This window comes from Triturus cristatus, chromosome 4_1 (assembly GCF_964204655.1).
Source record: "Triturus cristatus chromosome 4_1, aTriCri1.1, whole genome shotgun sequence".
Lineage (NCBI taxonomy): Eukaryota > Metazoa > Chordata > Amphibia > Caudata > Salamandridae > Triturus > Triturus cristatus.
In genome coordinates, this window is record NC_140585.1 from 980,332,412 (window position 1) to 980,354,127 (window position 21,716).

Here is a 21,716-nt window from a genome sequence, read left to right on the forward strand (position 1 = left end):
ATTCTGGCTCGGTCATAAATCGCATCCATTGCAAGCCACGGTTAGCTTACGACCGAGGCGTACGGAGCGGTTCGGACTCGGAAACGACTCAGTCGGTGAATTTCATGTAGCTCATATCGTACTTGCTCGCTCGTACAGCTGTACGAGTCGGGCAGAAAACAGGCGTACGGCTCGTAGTTTTTACGTCCGGATCGCGTTCGGTGCCCTTCCGACCCGGATCGGAAATATAAATTTTTCCAACATACTTTTTTTTTTTTTTTTTACTTTGTTTTTAAACTATTTGTATTTCGTTGAAGATATTTTATTTGTTTTTAATGCTGAACTGACTGGAGTGGGAATAGTAAATTTTACCCCTCCACTATTTAACACTTTCCCTACTGTTGCATTTATTGGAGTGGAAATAGTCAATTTTATCCCTCCGCAATCCAACACTTTGCCTACTGTTGTACTGACTGGAATGGGAATAGTAAATTTTATACCTCCGCTATCCAACACTTTCCCTACTTTTGCACTTAGTGGAGTGGGAAAAGTAATTTTTACCCCTCATCAACCTAACATTTTCCCTAGTGTTGTTCTGACTGGAGTAGGAATAGTGAATTGTAACCCTCAGCTATCCAACAGTTTCCCTACTGTTGCATTTACTGGAGTGGGAATAGTAAATTGTACCCCTCCCCAAGCTAACACCTTCCCTACTGTTGTACTGACTAGAGTGGAAATAGTAAATGGTACCCCTTTTCAATCCAGCGCTTTCCCTACTGACTGGAGTGGGAATAGTAACTTTTACCCCTACGCAATCCAACACTTTCCCGACATTGCACTGACTGGAGTGGGAATTGCTTTTTTTTTTGTTAATTATAAAAAATATTGTTGTATTAAGTGTAGTGGGAATAGTAAATTGTAGTATTTTGTAATGTTATCTCTTATGTAATTTTATATTTATTGTTGTTAGAATCGTACATCTTATCTTTGTGTGGTGTAAAATATTTTGTTTGTGTTGTGTTAGGTGGGAGTAATTATTTTTATATGTATTTAGTATAAATATGTTTTCTTTAAAGTGGTGAAAAATGTATTTATTTTAATTTGTAATAATTTATTTCCTGTTGTAATATATATAATTATGTGTTTGATTTATTATATTCATCATATTGTAATTTGCAAAAAAATGTTTGTCACTTATTTTTAATTAAATAGTAAAATATGTGTGTTGTTTAATTTTTATGTTAAATCACATTGATTCCCTTTTTTAATATTTTATGGTTTTGATATATTTAAATATATTTACGTATATTTTTGATAATATTATACTATTTAAGATTTTTTAAATTATATTATTAATTAAAATATTAGTTTATATTTTTTATATATATGTAAATATATCTATATATATATCTATATATCTATATATCTATATATCTATATATATATATATATATATATATGCTCGATATTCCTTCCACCACCTTCCCAATCTCACGGAGCTTCAGCGAAGGATCACAGCACCACAGCCAGCAATTCACTTCAAGGTGCTTTATTCAACACAAGGTAACATAGACGGTAAGGACGGTCTATATATATATATATATATATATATATATGTGTATATATTTAAATTACCTACTGGCGGTCGCCAGTAGGTAGTTATAGTTAGGACCTATTACCCATAGGAAATTCGTAACATTCTTTTCACAGTAACTTAGGCGCCGTATGACGAATCTTCGCAAAATGTTCAAAACTGGTGGGGCGCTCCTGTCAGCTCCTATCCTGAAAGTTTGGGGGTGATTCGTCAAGCGGGGGCCTAGAAACAAGGGAGGTCCCAAAACGTGTTTTCTCCATGTTATTTGCCATAGGAAATTTTGGAACAGGCTACAGCCCGAACTGCTGAACAGAATTACCCCAAATTTTGCAAAAAGGTAGCCCTTGGCTCAGAAAGAGACCTTTTTTTCTAATGGTGTAAATCAGTTCAGTAGTTCCTGAGAAAATCCAAAAATAAAGGTCAAAAAATCAATTTCCCATAGGAAAGTTTAGACACGGTTATAGCAAAAAACTGCTGAACGGAATTACACCAAATTTGGCAAAAAGGTACTGCTCAGAAAGCGAATTTAAAAAAAATGGTGTACATCCGTTCAGTTGTTTTTGAGAAATCAAGAAATAAAGATATCTATGGCCGCGGTGGATCCGTGCACCCTCCCGATCACGAGCTTCCTGCTAATTGGCTGTCAACACTCCAAACCAGGAAGTGTTGGCAGCCATCTTGTGCCTCGGTAGAACCGAGGCACAAGAAAACAGAAAAACAAATGCACAGAACAGGAAAAGGGGACAGGGTAGAAACACCCTGATCCCCTAGGCCTGCTCAGGGGGTCCCACAAGGACCCCCAGGGCCCCCCCAATTTTTCTTTTTTTTCTTAAATCGCGGGATGCGCGGAGGATCTGCGGATCCAGCCGAAAAATTTAAAAAAACAAGCGCGGACTCCCGCGCTTCGTTATTAATTAGCCCCCGGGTGGGCCAAGTCCTGGGGCACTGCAAAAAAAAGAATTGCAGGAGCCCAGGGGGACCCCCGCAACCCCGGGGACCACCACCCCCTGGGGCTTTCTATAAATATTTGTGGGGGGCAATGAGTGGCCAGGCCCCGGGGGAAGGGTTTCCTGGGGCCAATGGAGGCCTCAGGAGGGGGGCCACGCAGCCCCCCTCCACATAAAAAAAAATAAACAAAATGTGACTATGCCCCGGGAGATGGGGTCCTTGGGGTGAGAATTGGCCACGGGAGGGGGGCTCACGCGGCCATTCCCGTTCATTTTTTAAAAAGGGGTCAGGCCCTGGGGGATGGGGTCCCCAGGGCCCACAAAAAGGGAAAAGAAGGGGGGCCACACAGCCCTACTTCTACAAAAAAAAAAAAAGGACCGCGATGGTACCAGAGGCCCCGCCCCCTCTGAGCAACACTCTGCAAACGCGCCCTGCGGCACATTTTAAATTGGGAAATTAATTCCCCTTCAATACTGGGGGTCCCTGCGGCCAACTAGCCCACCAGGTACCTCCAGTAAGTGCCACAGGGCTGCGTTGCAGAGAGGTGGTCCAGGCCACGCCCCTTTTTACACCTCTCTGCAACGCAGCCCTGTGGAGATTACTGGAGGTGCCTCGTGGGCTAGTTGGACCCCAGGGACCCTCAGGGTTCAATGGGACTTTATCCCCAACTTAAAACGCGCCACAGGGCGCGTTTCCACAGTGGTGAAGGGAGGGGGCGGGGCCTAAGAAGACATGTGTGCAAACACGCCCTGTGGCGCGTTTCAAGTTGGGGAATTAATTCCCCTTCAATCCTGAGGGCCCCTGTGGGCCAACTAGCCCGCCAGGTACCTCCAGTAAGCGCCACAGGCCTGCGTTGCAGAGAGGTGGTCCAGGCCATGCCCCTTTTTACAACTATCTGCAACACGGCTCTGTGGCACTTACAGGAGGTACCTGGTGGGCTAGTTGGACCCCAGGGACCCTCAAGATTCAAGAGGACTTTATCCACCAACTTAAAACGCGCCAGGGGGCGCGTTTGCACAGTGGTGAAGGGAGGGGGCGGGGCCTCAGGTGACATGTGTGCAAACACGCCCTGTGGTGTGTTTTACGTTGGGGAATTAATTCCCCTTGAATCCTGAGGGCCCCTGGGGGCCAACTAGCCCACCAGGTGCCTCCAGTAAGCGTCACAGGCCTGCGTTGCAGAGAGGTGGTCCAGGCCATGCCCCTTTTTACACCTCTCTGTAACGCAGCCCTGTGGCGCTTACTGGAGGTACCTCGTGGGCTAGTTGGACCCAGGGACTCTCAGGATTCAAGGGGATTTAATCCCCCAACTTAAAACGTACCACAGGGTGCCTTTGCACAGTGGTAAAGGGAGGGGGCGGGGCCAGAGGTGATGTGTGCAAACACGTCCTGTGGCGCGTTTTAAGTTGGGGAATTAAGTCCCCTTTAATCCTGAGAGCCCCTGGGTGCCAACTAGGCCACCAGGTACCTCCAGTAAATGCCACAGCCCTGCGTTGCAGAGAGGTGGTCCAGGCCACTCCCCTTTTTACACCTCTGTGCAACGCAGCTCTGTGGTACTTACTGGAGGTACCTAGTGGGCTAGTTGGACCCCAGGGACCCTTAGGATTCAAGGGGACTTAATCTCCCAACTTAATGCGGCCACAGGGCATGTTTACACAGTGGTGAAGGGAGGGGACGGGGCCTGAGGTGGCGTTTGCAAACACGCCCTGTGGCGCGTTTTAAGTTGGGGAATTCATTCCCCTTCAATCCTGAGGACACCTGGGGGACAACTAGCCCACCAGGTGCTTCCAGTAAGCGCCACTGCACTGCGTTGCAGAGAGGAGGTCCAGGCCATGCCCCTTTTTACACCACTCTGCAACGCAGCTCTGTGGCGCTTACTGGAGGTACCTGGTGAGCTAGTTGGACCCCAGGGTCCCTTAGGATTCAAGGGGACTTTATCCCCCAACTTAAAACGGCCACAGGGCGTGTTTGCACACATGTCACCTCAGGCCCCCCCTCCCTTCACCAGGGTTCAAATGCGCCCCGTGGCACATTTTAAGGGGTAGTTTTAATCCCCCTGCCCTATTATGTACTAGGGTCTTACAGAGGAGGTCATGCTAATCACAGGAGTACCCCAACGCATAGTGTTCCCTAGTGTATGTAGGTGTTTTCACTGTATTCAAAGTGTCTTTTAGCATAGCACTGGCTCTAGGCCTGGTTAGTCAGACTCAGTTACCACCAGTATCCGTCTGAAAAAGTTGTGGGCACAGGATGATTTTGCAACAAGGCCTCTTTCTGCTCCTCTGTTGGTTCTTTCTGCACGTCTTGCTTCTTCCTGCAATTTTCTTTGTCTTTGTGGAATCCTGTTGCTTCTTTCTGCATTTCTTTTTTTTCTTTCTGTGTGTTGATTCTTCTTTCATCACATGTCCTACCTCTATAGGCATAGTTAGAAACTAGCATTTAAAAAACCGTTGAAATTCACTGAAAAAAACGTAGGTCTCAGGCACGTTATAGTTAGAAATTAGCATTTAAAAAAACCTTCGAAATTCACTGAAAAAAACATAGGTTTCAGGGAAAGTTATAGTTAGTTGGACATTTCACTCGTACAAAACCATAGAAATTTCCCGGTTATAGTTAGTTCAGCTAACTATAACTCGCGCCCCCGCAATGCACTGCTGATGATGTCACATGTTACATCACTGATGACATGGTCAGTGACATCACTGATGACATCTAAAATTGACATCACTGATGACATCATCCATGTGATAAATTGATGCATCTTCTCACGCCCTAATATAACCTTTGATACACCCACTCTAAATTACAGGCGGCCATTCTCAAAACCAATGACACTCCAACACCAATATCTACATACCCACTCACTGATTCTTAGGTTTACACACACTTCCACTCACTCACCCGTACAATCACTCATACTTATGGTCACTCAGTACAGGACTATCATATGCACTCATACATCTATATAGACACTCACACACCGCCACTCATCCATAGAGGTACTCACACACCTAGTCAGTCATGCAAATAATTAATCACACTCCCATTTACTCACGTATACAGTTATACACACACAAGATCACTTACTCATACAAATACCAGCACATTCTTATGCTCCTATACAATCACTGATACAAGCACACACTCATCCATACAGCTACTCTCATAATCACACACTCTCACTTATAGCCATTTATATACTCTAACACACATATATACTGCCTTTCACATATGTAGTTACTCACACATGTACTACTGAGATATACATTCACTCACTAACACACCCATACACACACTCACCCACCCATACAGTCCATCACAGATGCACTCTCGAAACCATACACCCAGTGAATCACCCACTCATATATCTATGCACAGAGTCGCACACACCCCACCCACACAAACACTCAGGCACTCATACAGATAGTCAGACAACCAATCAATAACTCGTATAGACACTCATGTAGCTATTCACAAACCCATGCAGCCGCTTACACACCAACAGACAGACGGATACAGACATTCACACAGTTTTGTCACTAACCCATGCATTCAGTAAGATATGTGTAATCACTCACTTATAGAGTCAGTCACGCACCTACTAAATCAACCATTCAGGCACTTATACACCCACTCATTCTTCAATACACCTTTCCCTAGATATATTAAACATATTTAAACTTTACAGAACCACACAGTCACTGGATGATGTCATCAGTGATGTCATTTGAGATGTCACCAGTGATGTCACTGACCATGTCATGAGTGATGAAATATGTGACGTCATCAGCAGTGCATTGCGGGGGCGTGAGTTATAGTTAGCTGAACTAACTATAACGGGGACATTTCTATGGTTTTGTACGAGTGAAATGTCCAACTAACTATAACTTTCCCTAAAACCTATGGTTTTTTCAGTGAATTTCTAAGGTTTGTTAAATGCTAATTTCTAACTATAACGTGCCTGAAACATATGGTTTTTTCAGTGAATATATATATATATGTGTGTGTGTGTTTACATTTTTAAAAGGAAGTTTATTTGCTGGATTATTAAAATATACATTTAATTAGAATTTGTTTTATAAATTAAAGTTAGTATTTAATTTATTTTTATTTTAATATTTTAAATTGTATATATTTTATAATCAATATTTAAATTTTCCCTCTTAGATTCTTTACATCTATATTTTTGTGGTCGATATTCTGTCAGTGAACCGCCTATAACTAAGTTGAGGTTAAGGCATTGATCAACAGTGCCTATGCCGTTCTTAAAGCCGTATTGAGTATTTGTCAAATGAGAATTAGGTGTGTGTTCTAATCAGACTCACCTGATTACCGGTAAACAAGGTAATGGCTATATAAGACTAATTTGCCACAGACTCTCATCCTGATACCTTCCTACAGAAGCTATGGGATGCCTTCAATACAGCAATACGGGGCACCCTAATTACCCTAAAATTGACACAGCTAGGGAATCATGCCTGCTCTAAACTACTCTAACAGTCAACATAAAAATGCTAGAACATCGAGACCACCAAAATCCTTCCAGGGCAACACGCCGGAAGTTCACAACATTATGTGGCCAACTCAGGCCCCATGGGGCAAACTGCCTGGAGCATTGACTATCATACGTAAAACAGCGTTCTATGACAAGGGAGATAAGGTGGAAACTCTCATAGCGCGCAAACAGCGCATCCAACACACAACAGCACACGTATGCCACGCCGAAGGAGGCAACAGCTCCTAGGCAGCTAGGGACCGGGAGAAACAAAAGTAATTCCCAGAGTTCTACCAGGATCTTTATCAGCGGAGGACGGAATCCCCCGAAAGACATACAGACATATTTGTCAAAGTGTGACTGGTTGCCCCTACATCCTTCACATTGTGACCTTATTGAGACCCCAATAGACCAAGCTGAGATTCACAAGGTTCTCTGGGCACACCCAATTGGAAAATCCCCAGGCCCGAAGGCCTTCCTGTCACATTTTACAAACTCTTTCTGCCACTATTTCTTGATCACTCCACCTCACTCTTCAAATTCTTTACACCGGCCATGGGTCTTATCCCCACAATGTGCGAGGCTAACTCATACTCATCCTGAAACCCAGCAAAGACCCACCAAATGCACCTCTTACCAACCTGTAGCACTGTTAAACATTGACGCCAAGCTATATTCCAAAACCTAGCTTGTTGACCAAAACTACCCGACCTAATTGACCACGAACAGGTGGGGTTCATTCGACACCACCAGGGAGCAGACAACATCAGCTGTCTGGCCCACCTGATGGAAAAGGTACCTAAGTGCAATATCTCCTCTCTTCTGCTCTCCTTGAAGGCACAGAAGGTATTTAACTAGGTTAGCTGGACCTTATAGGCAGCGGTCATGGGCAAAATCGCAGTGGGGCCCAAGATTATCTATTGGCCCATGGCAGCCTACTCTTCTTCCTCAGACAACATTTGCCTTAATGGTTTGTGCTATTCCCCTTTTAAGACAGAACGGGGCATGAGGCAGGGGTGCCCGCTGTCCCTGCTCCTTTTTGCCCTGATAGTGGAGCCGCTAGCCATAGGAATGAGAGACTCCCCAGGAATCTTGGGGATCCCATTTGGGGAAGCTGTCCACATAACAAATCTGTTCACGGACGACCGCCTCCTCACACTGACTGCTCCTGTGGACTCCCTCACGGTGGTGGTTCAGGCATTGGATAGCTTTGAGAGGGTCTATAGCTTTAAAATCTTTAAAGAAAACCTCCAGGTCCTGAACCTTAATCTCTCCCGGAGGACCTTCTTCCTCTCCTCAATACCCTACCTCAACTCCACTAGGCACCTAAACCAAACAATTATCTGGGTCTTACCATCATCCCCCGCCTTGAGGATTGGACCAAATCCAACTGGCCACCGATACAATGCAACCTTCTAGGCGACGCACCAGATATGGAAACCCCACCATATCTCCTGGTTGTGCAGTAACACTGTGATTAAAATGAATGTGCTGCCCAGGGTTCTTTACTTGTTTCAAACCCTCCCCCCCTCCATAGCCGAGGCCGACATCCATACACTTCAGAATATGTTACGCACCTTTGATTGGGGGGAGAGAGGCCATGTATCTTCAATAAACTGTTGTTCCTTCTGGCTTCTAGAGGGGGACTGGGTTGTCCCAACTTGGTTTAGTATTATTGGGCTGCATGGGTGGTTCAGGAATCTGAAAAGATATGGTTACATATGAACCAAGCAGTGGCCTTCAGGTCACTGTGGAACAAAGCTTTTTCTACTGAAGTACCACCACCCCAAGAGTGCATTTATAGCTACTCCTACCAGAACTGTGCTCGAGATCTGGGACTGTGTGGCCAACAAGAGAGGCCTTACATCTGTTTCTTTGCCCAACAACCCCCTTTCAGCAAACCCATACTTCTATCTGGCGCATGGACCTGGAGCATTTTGCATTTAGGCAAAGGGGGGCTGTATAACATGTAGTGACTTGTTCCAGGGCTCCCTTGTCAAATCTTTTTGGCAATGTAAACAGGAATTCCAGATCCTGGAAACGGCTCACCTCCAATACAATCTGTCACATCATTGGGCCCTCCATCCCCCAAATACAACAGCAGCAACACACTTCCTCACTCCCTGCGAGAGGCTGGTCTGGTCCTTTGAAGGCACCCACGGGTTTATCTCGTGCACGTATGCCACAATACAAGGCTCCAAACCTTGTACCAAACATATATATCTGGGTCATATATATACAGACAAGCAGTGGGATGAGCTCTGAAGGGAAATCCCCAAAACCCACAAAAGCATTCCCCTCAGAGAATCGGCCTTGAAAGTAATGTACTAATAGTACTTGACATTATCAACCGGACATTCATAGATTTGGCTATCATTGGTAGAGCTTTGATTATACCTTAATGATGCATTACATCAAATCACGACAGTCTGTGACTGGGGTATCTAATAGTTGTGTGTTTTAGATAACTGTAAATGAGGACAATTAAGTAGCTTGCATAAGACAGGCAAAGAATTTGTGAAATTGGGAATTGATATAGTCTACTTGTTTCAATCAGGCCAAATTATTTAGAATCTGCATCAATGTCACAAGTGAACATCAGGTATGCGGTCCACCAGGCGATCACTGAACCTCGGGTTAGCCACTGTTCTGTTCTATATTGTCATCTGAACTTACCTCCAGACAAAATGGAATTGCCTTGAAAAATGCTTTTAGTGAAAATCATGCATTGACCAAAGTGGAACATTACAGTTGAAATATTTTACATGCATTTTTTACCATAAAGATCTTAGCTACCAAAACAAATTGGTATCTATAGCTACCTGGATGTGGTGTGATTATTATTGTTTTCGTTGTACAGTGCAAAGTGTCCAGTAAAATATTACTATGTGAAAACCATAATCATCACATGGTAGGTATGACAGCTACTTGGAGTATCACATTGAAAGTTCAGACTTAAATGTTAACCACAGAATTCCATTACAAGTTACTCAAGGACATGTCTTGATAATAGAAACTTCAAACATAATAACATTTAGTATTCTGTGAGATAAATATATTTTCTTTATTTTTCAGGGTTTAATGTAAATCATTTAGACATTGCTCCTCGGTATGCAAGTATTCTCATGGGGATATCCAATGGTGTTGGCACATTGTCAGGAATGGTCTGCCCACTCATTGTAGGTGCTATGACAAGGCATAAGGTAAGACGTTCCTTACTCTGTATTTCACTAAATGTGTGACCCTATGTGCTGAGCAACCTCTGTGTACTTCTGAAGTAACTAATTCCCAATTCAAGAACCACCTTTGCAGTGTGACATCTATAACCAGCGTATTATACTGTATTCAGCCATCAATATTGCTTTTGAAGGCATCAATGAATAATGTTCTGCAAGACCCAACATAAACCCGGGATGTTCCACAATATAGCAAAATGTATGAAAGAATACTTCTAGTATCATTTTATGTCTTGTGTATTACACAAGATACCATTGTACAAAGAAGTTAGGTCAACATATTTTTAACTCAATATATAAAATACAATAATTTCATACTTGTGTTTGAATTATGCTGTCTGGAGAAATTCGGAATGAAAGGTTGCTTGTTCTAGTGCTGTTTTATTTGTCTGGGGGGTTGACTGACTTCACCACCAAATGCAAAGTTTGCTGTTAGGTCTTAGCTGATGTTTCACGTATCCCTGCTTAAGATGTTTTTCGGAATTTTGTAGGCACCGTTACATATGGACGATTCAAAGATGTAGCTGAAGATGTTGGAATGACTAACTGTTTTCACCTTTTGTCGATTTACTAAAATAGGTGTACATTTCGTAAGCTGCAGACATGACTGTTCTTAAGTTATAATGAATATATGACATTACAACATAAACAATTACAATGCATGCCATTACAACACATTTTTAGAAACTACCTTTACAACGCATTCCATTACAACGCATACCATTACAACACATACCATTACAACACATAATACGTTTAGTGTAACAGTAGGGTAAGTGTTGGATAGTGTAGGGGTAAAAATCACTATTCCCACTCCAGTGAGTGCAACAGTAGGGTAAGTGTTGGATAGTGTAGGGATAAAAATTACTATTCCCATGTACGCCCAAATCCATACCCACCCTAAAACTTTAAAAAACTTCATTACCATTACTTACCTTATAATACATTGTAATGGCATGCATTGTAATGGTATGCGTTATAATGGCATGCATTGTAGTGACATGCGTTGTAATGTCTGCGTTGTAGTGGCATGCGATGTGAATGCAGTCAAGTTGTAACAGCTGAGTTGTAAAGGTAGCGCGTTGTAATGACTGCATTGTAATGGTTGTTTCCTGTTATAACTGGTTAAGCACTATAACTGCCCGGGTTAAGTGTCCTCCTTTCATTGCAATACTACTAATGGGTCCAATGACACCTTAATCTGTCACAATCTTCCTTCACTTTACTGTCTCTGCTAATTCATGAATCTCCAACAATTTCTTGTGATTTTCAAGTATTTTTTAATTTTCTGCATTTGTTATTTAAAAAACTTTTGTTCAACAAAGTTATTCATTCCATCTTTAATATATGCATATTATAATTCCCCAATCCCCAATACATTTTGGACTCTTGTCCTAAGCCCTAATTTAGGGGGGTTATTTTAATTTCGGATTAAAATGGGTATAACATTTTCACCCTGCAACGGTCCCACATGGTGTGTGTTTCCGCGAACGTTATGCTATTAAAAGGTATGAACTGAACATCTATCCTCATCTGTTTTCCCTAATGTGCCATTTCTTCCTGTGCTTCATTTCAAGTGAAAACTAGACTGGGGTGATTGGTGCCACTCCTCACACTTTCTTGTAAATTAAATATGCCGAAATTGTCAGATATTTACCTGTAAATATTTGTAAATATCCAAAATGTTACACCTGAGGAGATATGCTACACATTTGGATCATATTTCCATGACCACTCCTTTGATGCACTCCTGGAAGTGCCCTCAAGTGAAAACTTAAGAGTGCATAAGTTATACACATGTGATGTGAATAGGTTATGCACTCTTAGGGCCTCATTTTTTAGACTCCTTTCGCCTCCGGAACGTCACTTTCTGTGACGTTCCGTGGCACAGAAGCCTGCGTCATATTTATCAGGCAGCACTAAGCAACTTTTTTTGGCTTAATACTGCCTGATAAATATCAGTCCCTTTAACGCAATGTTCTGCATTAAAGGGCGTGCAATGGGTGTTGGTGGGGGCGTTCCCAGCAACATCCATGGCCTTTTGACGCTGTCCCAGACTTACGAGAAATCGTGAATCTGAGGCAACGCCAAAAGCTAACGCGGCGTAAGGGAGGCACAACGAGGAGAAATATCTTTATTTCTCCTTGTTTTTCCATGTGTGCTGCAGAGCACACATAGAAAGAGGAAACGCCTCTTGTGATTGTTTTTGTGCAGGAAGGTTTCCCTACTTGTACAAAAATAATCATCCCCGCAACGCAGGCACCCTTGCACCATGGTGCAAAGGTGCCTGCATTGGCGCACGGCATCCCATTGTGCGCCGGCGCAGGGGAAAAGGACAGGAATGCGCCGTATCTTATAGATATGGTGCATTCCTGCTCTTTTCTTTTGCCGTAGGGAAGCGCAACGGGAAGGCCTGCTGCGCTGCCTCACGGCAAAACCTCTTAAATTAAGCCCTTAGTCTATTGATTTACACTAGGCAACTTTTGTAAGTTACTCTTATGAGCATGCACTAAGAAATCAGAACATTCCCTTTGTTACACTCTCCTGTGGCGGTATTGCATTTTACATATATACCTGAAATCCGAACATCTTTATTTATGTCTTTCTTTGATGAGGGGCTAATGAAATCCTCTTTGTTAAATTTTAGACCCGTGAGGAGTGGCAGAATGTATTCTTGATAGCATCCATAGTGCACTACAGCGGTGTCATTTTCTATGGCATTTTTGCATCTGGTGAGAAACAAGAATGGGCTGACCCAGACAACCTCAGTGAAGACAAATGTGGAATCATCGATGAAGATGAACTAGCAGAAGAGACCGAATTGAATAGTGACTCTTATGTTAATCCAAGCAAGAAAACATCATACGGCGCAACAGCTCACAATAATGAAATGGCAAAGAAAGGGTGGAGGAGACAAAAGGGGATAACAGAGGACAATGATGAGGAGGTGCCTCATTATTACGAAAATGGAAATTTTCAAAATAATTACAACTCCCAGGATTGAATTGTTAGTTTGGTGCTTAGCATTGACACGTTATGTCTATCTAGAGATCTTTTCATTGAAATTCTGTTGATAATACACTCTGTAATTTATTGCATTTAGTTTTTCACAGTAACACATGGTATAGAATCCAGAATATTCATTGATTTATTCAGCAAGTTGTAATTCGTTATTTGTAAAATGTCTACCAATGCAATAATATTTGTAAGTGGTTATCTGCTTTACAGTAAAACATACATGTTTCTCAGCCTTTTTATTCTTTTAATTATGTATTTCTTGTACCCACCAACATGAATTACTACTAGCTGGTGAGAAGACTGCGTTGGATGAAGAAAATTCCCAGCTTTGGTGCAATGTCTCATAATTTGTCAAATACAAATACAAACGCATCACATGGCACAACATCTCACAACAACCCAGGCCTAACTGTGAGACAGGAAAAAAGGAAAGAAATAAAAGGGACCCTGCAAGCAGGAAAACTACTATAATAGCTCTGGTGGCAGTGTGGATCTTTTCAGCAAATACATTGAAATGTGACTAATTGATTCTTTCTTCTATGCCAAAATGTCACAGCCTGAAACCCAGTTATCAATGCTCAGATTTCTAGTGCTCTTTCAGATTCCCAAAATAATTTTCTTAGTTGTTACCATGGCCCTCTAATAAACTACATTTTCTTTCTGGAAAGCTCCCAACATTTTGACCTTGATCCAGAAATGAGCTCCCCTTTAGCCGCTTCAGCGCGAAGCGGATTACCGCGCTGTGCTGAAGGTTCTATTGCGCAGGCGGGGCCATGACGGAGCGGTTCCGTCATACGCACAGTGCAACCGATGCGCATGACGGAACCGCTCCGTCATGCGCATCGAAGGGGTTAAATATAGTGTAAGTCTGGCATCTAAGATTAGCCACGATTATGATTGTGATAGGAAGAAGTGAGTTATTTACTACATCTAATAAATACCGATACTTCATGGTACAATATGTACTGGATAAACAATTGAGTATGCAGTTCCTTATTGGAGAGAAGAAGAGGGGTTGAAAAAAGGATGCGCGACGGGATCCTAGAGTGGCTAACGAGAGGAGGGATGGGGAATCCTTCCTTTTGGAAAGAGGGCCCTCACACACTCAGCCCGCTGGGTGTCATGCTTCATCATCAGGCATGCTCCTCGTTGGGTCGGCGCTACAATACCCGACGGGCACCCTTTGCAGGGGCTCTTTGGCAGATATCTTTTATTCCTTGCCGTATGGTGCAGTGCATGTGGGGGGCCCTAAGAGTGTAGAAGTGCAAAAAGTGTAGGTTCAGGTAAACCTTGAGTTTAAACAGGGAAATGGGAGAGTCAGGAAAACTAACTTTAATGGGGGCGACACATTCAAGTGAAATACAGAGCGGCTTTGAAGCAACCGCTCCGTGTTTCACAGTGCAGGTGGCAAACCGCCTGAACTTTTAAGGGGGATTAGAGATTACCTTGAAATCGGGTGCAGTGAGTGACTGCGGCCACCTGTAAGGGTATGTCTGGGGGTCTATGACACTCCATTTTCTCCCCTTCAGAGAGCTGCCATTGGGGGGGCACTGACAGTGCTGCACCATTTAGTTGGCGCACAGTCAGTGCGGCTCCTGACAGTTTCTTTGCCTTTGCACATGCGTCTACAATACGCAGAGGCATAGGGATTCCCTCATTTACATGGGGTCACGCCCCCATGCAAATAAGCGATTGCCCTCTTAAGAAAGTGCTGGCACTACGTCTGCCAGCACTTTCAGTATTACAGAGGGGCTGCCCAAGAGTATGCGGCCCCTTCTGTAATACCAAAGTGCCCCGGGAGCGTGCAAATCTGGCACAATGACCCGTTGTGCTCCCAGGTCTCTTCCATAATACGGCTCCATAGGCGGGAACAAAACTGAAGCATTAAAAATTTGAGACAAAGGTATCAAACACCATTTTAGATTAAAACTCATTTGCTCTTCCAACATTTTTTTGTAGGTTGTTTTGTTTTTTTCCCAAACGAACGTACATACAGCAATATAAGTATAAAGTCAAAAACAAAGGAGCAGAAACTGAGCTGGCACTTTATAAAGGCTCACCTTAATTTAACGGCAGGTTCCTTATGGCATCCCTGCAACATGGGATAGTAAATAATCTCAAACAAAGTTGTGAAGCAGGACAACTTGAGCACTTTGGAGCCTAACATATGACTAGACCTTATATCTTTTGGCAACACTGCTCACACTCTGTACATTCCAAGTCAGCAATGCATATTTACACAATTCATCATGCGATTATAGACAAAATCTGAAATAATTGACTCTTTGTAGCCCAAACAACATTTTCTTCCTCTTTTGCTTTGTGACAGTGTACTCTAACAACTGTGAATGTATAGTAACAGCATGAAACTGTTGCAGTAAACCTACTGTAGACCCACAACTTACACACCTCAACTAAAAGCCCCCAGCGTGGTATGACAACAGCCCCCCAACAATATGTGAACAAACATGCAAACTCTCACATGTGAAGATTCATGGGAGGGGATGAGGTACTGCTCAATGTCATTCCTGCCTGACACATCCATATTCAACAAATTGCATTTCGGCACTGGGAAATCTGCAGTTGGATTGATTATCAACAGGACCACTAGCAACAGGACCACCGCTTGCTCAAACCTGAATCACCAGCGAGGATTCAGATCAAGTTTTCAACAGATCACAGTCCCTTTTTGTTGCCTGCTATGAATCTGTGGATTCACAATATGACCCTATGGTTTCTTGAAGAAACTATCAATCGAGGTTGTTGTTCACTACTATCAGTGATGCCTCCTGTTCTTCCTGCACTTGAGTCATCAAAGTTCCTTTCACACGCAGAGTTTTGACCATCTGCATCTGCTTTTTTTGAGGTTCAGACAACAATCAGTTAGGATCCCCTGGACTGGTTCCCTGTTGCAAGCCTCTTTTGGGTAAGTGAAAAATGTGTTCTTCCATCAGCCAGCACTTCCAATCTTACAGGGAACAAGAGCCCATATGGCACTGCTGAACTCCTCAATTTGTGGTTCAGTGTCAGAAAGAAGGAGCATGGTTGGTGCTCTGCAATTGTATAATCCAGGAATATCTTTACTTTCCTGTAGTCAACTGCAAAGTATCCAGACCTCCATTGTAGGATAATGTTCATGTCCTTGTAATTTAGAATTCATCTGGCCACTGGTCCTTGAAGGGACCTGGGAGGCTGGGGACCTATCAGGACTCCAGGCGCTCTTTCCACAGCATAGAAATTTGGAAAACGTGTGTCTTGGACATCATTGTTTAGGCCTTCTCTCTGAGAAGGTGACCATATCAGAACATTTGATGTTTTTGGGTAGCCCTGTAAACCGAATGCTGTTGTGCTGTTAACAGCTTTTGAGTTTTACAACTTGTATTCTAAATTTAAAAACGTATCCTTTTCAGTGGTGTTTTTCTCATATTTTTCCAGGTTGTCTGAGCTTGGAAGCAGTTCCCCCAACAGCCATACCTTATTTGTAATATTGCCAGGAAGCTTTCACTGATCATCTGACAGCACGCCCATATTCATCACCACTGAGGACTAGATTTGATTTTCCATTACTTCCCATGTGCTGACCGTAGGCTCAAAAATTGCATCCAGTTTACTGGTGTCGGCAGTATGCTTCGCCATTAGTGGCCTTAGGGGCACCCTTTGTTCCGACAGGCAGGACCAAATCAGGAATCAAAGTTTCAGAATTAGCACTCTGAAAAAGAAGAGGGCCTATGTCTCAGACCAGCTGAGGTGAAGCCCTACCCCCCAAACAATGGTAGTATTAAGTTCACTTCCGAGAGCTACAATGCCACCTACCTCCACCCAAAAAAATGTGGTCAGTAACAGATGCAGTAGAATTGATTCAGTAATTAGGACAGGTACCTCAATAATGGCACAATGTCAGAGAACAAGGTTATTGTTTCATTCGCTCTCTCCTTTCATCCCATGTATGGAGTAGCATGTTTTCCATTAACTGCGGTACACCAGGAAGGTGTTATTCTGATGTTATTCAGGACAGTGACCCACATTGGTAAAAGCGTGTAGGGTTTGTACATGCCAGAAGCCTGTCCTCACAACTGGCATTAAACAGATTCCATTACACAGCCTTCCTTCACCAACAAAGATTCATGGCTTCCCTGGTCACTGTTTTCCTTACGGCCACAGAAAGGGTGCAAGATCAGGGCCATCATCATCATCTCTGAAGCTCCAGCTCAGCCCTGCTGATCAAGAGGATGGCTACTTCCCCATATAAGCCATTGTCAGCCATGACCCTCTCTTATGGTTCCTGTCAGTGACAAATCCTTCAGGCATTGACCTACTCAGCAGGTCTCCTCTATAGCAAAACCCCCTTGGCCACACGCATCTGCCTAACAATGCTCCTCAGTCTCTTAGCACTCCAGAGGCAACACTTTGCTTGTTCAGAGCACACTGAGGCCTCAGACCCTCAGTATGGCACAGCCATCATCTTTAGTTCCACTGCAAACGGCATTCAGAACATGTATTGTCTCAATCTGGCTTGTCGCAGGCTTTTTCAAGCACTAGGTTGATCCCTGCTAATACCAGGCTTATGGGCACGAAGATCCATAGGATTCATTCAGAAAACCATTGCAGAATAGGTGTTAATTAGGACAGCTGGCAAGTAGACCCAGAGAAGCGTCTCAGTTCAAAGGCAAAATTCATGCTTTTAGTCTGTGATAACCTGCATAAGTACTTGTATCTGTATTCAATGTTTGATTAGCTCCATGATATGATAAATGTGCATGTAAGAATTCCGCATTGAGAAAAGACGATGATTCATTTCACACTAGTAAATGGGGTAGCATTGCCTCCCAATTTAGAGTCATCCAGTTTGGAGTCCAGCAATCTCTGTTCACATTCATGTGTGATTTTGTATCCAAAGATTTTTAGAGTTCTGTTTTAGTATGTATCCAACTATTATAACTATTTAGGGCCATTATCTTCAGACCAGAGTAAATATATTGTGTACATTTGATTCATGTATCTGACTATTAGAACATTAGGATGTTCAGCACTCCATCTCAGACAGTGGAGTGCTCTGTGCTTCTATGGGCCGGAAGAAGCCCGCAGTAGAACATTCTAACATTTTTATTCATTCACAGCTTCGGACTCAGTGAGGCGTTCGTTTTTACCAATTAGAACATTTTGCCCTCTGGGGCAGAATGGTCTAATAGCCTTAGAGCCCTCCTAGCGGGCTTTACCGGCCATTAAAGACTCGCTCCCTTGTTAAAGGCCCTCGCCGAACGCTGGAGGGGGCCTTTAATGGCCGGTAGAGCTTGCTAGTTCAGGCTCTAAGGCTATAGTCAAAGTCCGTTGTAGTGAAAAAGACCTCTCACCCTATCGAAAGCCTTCTCCATACTAGCACAAACTGCTCCAATAGGTACTCCAGAATCACTACTAAAGCAAATTTGAGTGTTCACTTCTCTGTGTTATTGAGGATATCTGAGTAGGTTAGATACTGTTCTGCATAGAATGTGTGCATCTTAAACCTGCCTATCTAGCAAATTTCCTTTTCAGAAATGATCATGATAATTAGATATTTTCTCTGGGCCCAAGAAACAACGTTTACCTTTACATATTTATTGGATGTGCCCTCTTTTTTAATAAGAACTTTTATTTCGAATTATTGGTGTTAACAACAGTAGTACTTGTAACACTAAGAAGAGAATATCACAAATATGTGTTGCAAAATGTTATGAGTTATCCTTCTGTTGACAACAATTTGCAATACATTCCCAATAAATATTCTGATATGCCTATATGCATAATCAGCATTTTTTTAAATAAATGATATAACTCATACTTCACACTGGCAGGTTGTTTCGGGTTAACTGTAAACAGGTTCATTATTCCTCTACAATTGTTTGCTCATTTCCAAAAGCAGTTGATTTGTTTGATTTTCTAGCTACAGAAACACCTATCAATACACAGCTCAAGTATTCTTTTTGGAATCCCAAAATACAAAATCATTGGTGGCATTAAAATGTCTGAAAGTATTTCATTCTTCATTAAGAAATGTATTTAAATGAGTAGTAGCCAGCCATGATTTGTTTAATCTGCATTTTTTGTGGCTTGTGTAATTATTGTGTGCTCAGCTATACCTAGATACAAAATACCACGACCAGATGTGTCAATCCAGATTCTTTAGTTACATTAAAGAGGAACATTGAAATAAAAGAGACTTGATAGATAAATATTATTAAACACTGAGCAATGAGGAAATGTATAATATTTTTGGATCTGGTCCTAAAAATGCCTTACACTACTGAGATAAAACAGATTTTATATCTCTCATTATTATGCCTGTGTTGGTGACCAGTACTGCTTTTAACTCAATCTAAGTGTTCTCAAAGGAGATATTGAAGCCAACCAACAATATTACCTTTTCAATATTAAATGCCACTGGATTTTACTAAGAGTGATTCTGTATCATTTACCTTAATGCTGGCTGTCTCAAAGCAACCTTGCTCATTCCTTACCACTTCTGCATCTCCACTACTGAAATAAATATAAAAAAATATTTACAATCCTATGGATACAGAAGCATAAGAACTTGAAATGCTTTTTCACAATAGAACAAATTGACAATTTTTAATCTAATCTCGACCCAAGGATTGTGAGCATTTACATGCCTATTTAATTGCTTTCATTTCTAGGAAAAGGTCTGGCAAACAATGTGTACAGTGAGCTATCCGAATTCTTGGAGGAAAATAGTCTGTTAGCCTACCACCAACCTTTGACCTGTCCAGGGTATATCACCAAATTGGTGGCAGTGTCTGTTCTTGACTATCTGAGCAGAACAGTAAACAACTGAGAAGGTTCCTGCTTCCACTTCTTTTCTCCACAGCATTCAACAGCATCGACCAAGCCATTCCGGAATCAAAATGGGAGAAAATTGGTATTTGCGGTACTCACTTGGCTTGGTTAAAACCTTTTGTGAAGAATCTATATCAGTCTTTGGAACTCTGCTCATATCAAGCTAATTCTACAGTTACAAAGCTCCTTAGCTACAAAGTTCTACAGAGAATGATTTTATCGCCCCTTTTATTCAACATCTACATGCTTCCATTGGCTGTAAATTTCTGTCAAATGGGTGCCTATGGCATAGAGTTTCTCTTTGGTCAGAAAACATTGGTGATTACTGACACAATATCGAAAATAACAATATTGTGATACAAAAATATTGTTTCAAAAATATTGATCAGAAAAATACCCTGTCCCTATACTTATAATAGTAATTACGAAAATATTGAAACAACATATTGTTTTGCACTAATATTCGTAAAAAAGTAATACACACAAATATTATATATATATATATATATATATATATATACACATATATATGTATATATATGCAAAAAAGAAGCAGAGGACTCTGGGTAATTTCCAAGTTTAGGGGGGGAGCAACTCCTGTATGGTGCACCCTAAAACACCAGTGACACTCTAAATTTGCTCACTTCAAATATCTGCATTTGTTTCTTCAGCTGGTGGTCTCCGTACTACTTAAAACAACAAAAAAACAACACAAGATCAGTCCTGATCCTATATATCTCGTGTCTAAAAACCAGCAAACTAACATTCTAAAATTTGCCCAGTGATAACTAAAATACAAGAAAGTTTATACATGAAAAGACAATATATCCCCTTACTGATAACTAAATGATATCACAAATGTCTCACCAGAAAGTTCTGCCTATCCTAGGTGGACTGCTAATTCTTCATCTTTATTTAGACCTTCAGGGTCCATAGTTCTGTATTTTATAATCAATCTAGACTCTAGTCGGCATAGTTCCTGAATTATATTACCTCCTCTCTCTTGTATGGGGATCCTATCCAGTACACAGAATTCAGAGGTCTTATATCTTTATTGTGTAGTTGTTTGAAATGTCTGGCTATCGGGTATTGTTTGTCCTCATTTGTGATTGCTCTCATGTGTTCTAAGATTCTTTTCTTAGTTTTATGGATTGTGCTGCCAATGTAAATCAGGGAACATGGGCAACTCAATGCATAAACAAAGAAATATGATTTGTAGGTACGGTGTTTAGTAATGATGTAGGGCCTTTCTTCCTTGGAAAGTTGTATCTCCTTACAGTTCCTACTGAACTTACAGGCTTGCAACCTTCACAGATGTAAAAGCCTTGTATATCATTAGTACTGTTCTTTGACTGGACAAGGCTATTACTTAAAACATCCTTTAATGAAGTACACCTTCTGAAGGTTACCTGAGGAATGTCTCCTATGAATTTAGACAGGACTTCGTCAGTTTTAAGGACTTGCCAACATTGTATAAGGCTTCTCTTTACCTCCCATGCCTGAGTGCTGAATGAGGTCAGAAATCCCACAGATTGATCCTTGGTCTCATCTTCTATCTTCAGGATCAATAAGCCTTCTCTTTGTACTTTTCTCACTTTGGTACTTGCCTGTTGGCTCA

The 21,716-nt window shown here is 42.0% G+C and overlaps 1 protein-coding gene across 1 annotated transcript in view; it reads left to right on the forward strand.

Moving 5' to 3' along the window:
• Positions 1 to 13,497, forward strand: part of SLC17A8 (solute carrier family 17 member 8) — a 332,347-nt gene extending 318,850 nt beyond the window's left edge. Inside the window, exons 11-12 of the mRNA XM_085650684.1 lie at positions 10,089 to 10,216; positions 12,897 to 13,497. Of these exons, the coding sequence (XP_085506810.1) occupies positions 10,089 to 10,216; positions 12,897 to 13,253 (485 nt within the window). The 3' untranslated portion in view covers positions 13,254 to 13,497. The remainder of the gene's footprint in view (positions 1 to 10,088; positions 10,217 to 12,896) is intronic.
• The last annotated feature ends 8,219 nt before the right edge of the window (positions 13,498 to 21,716 follow it).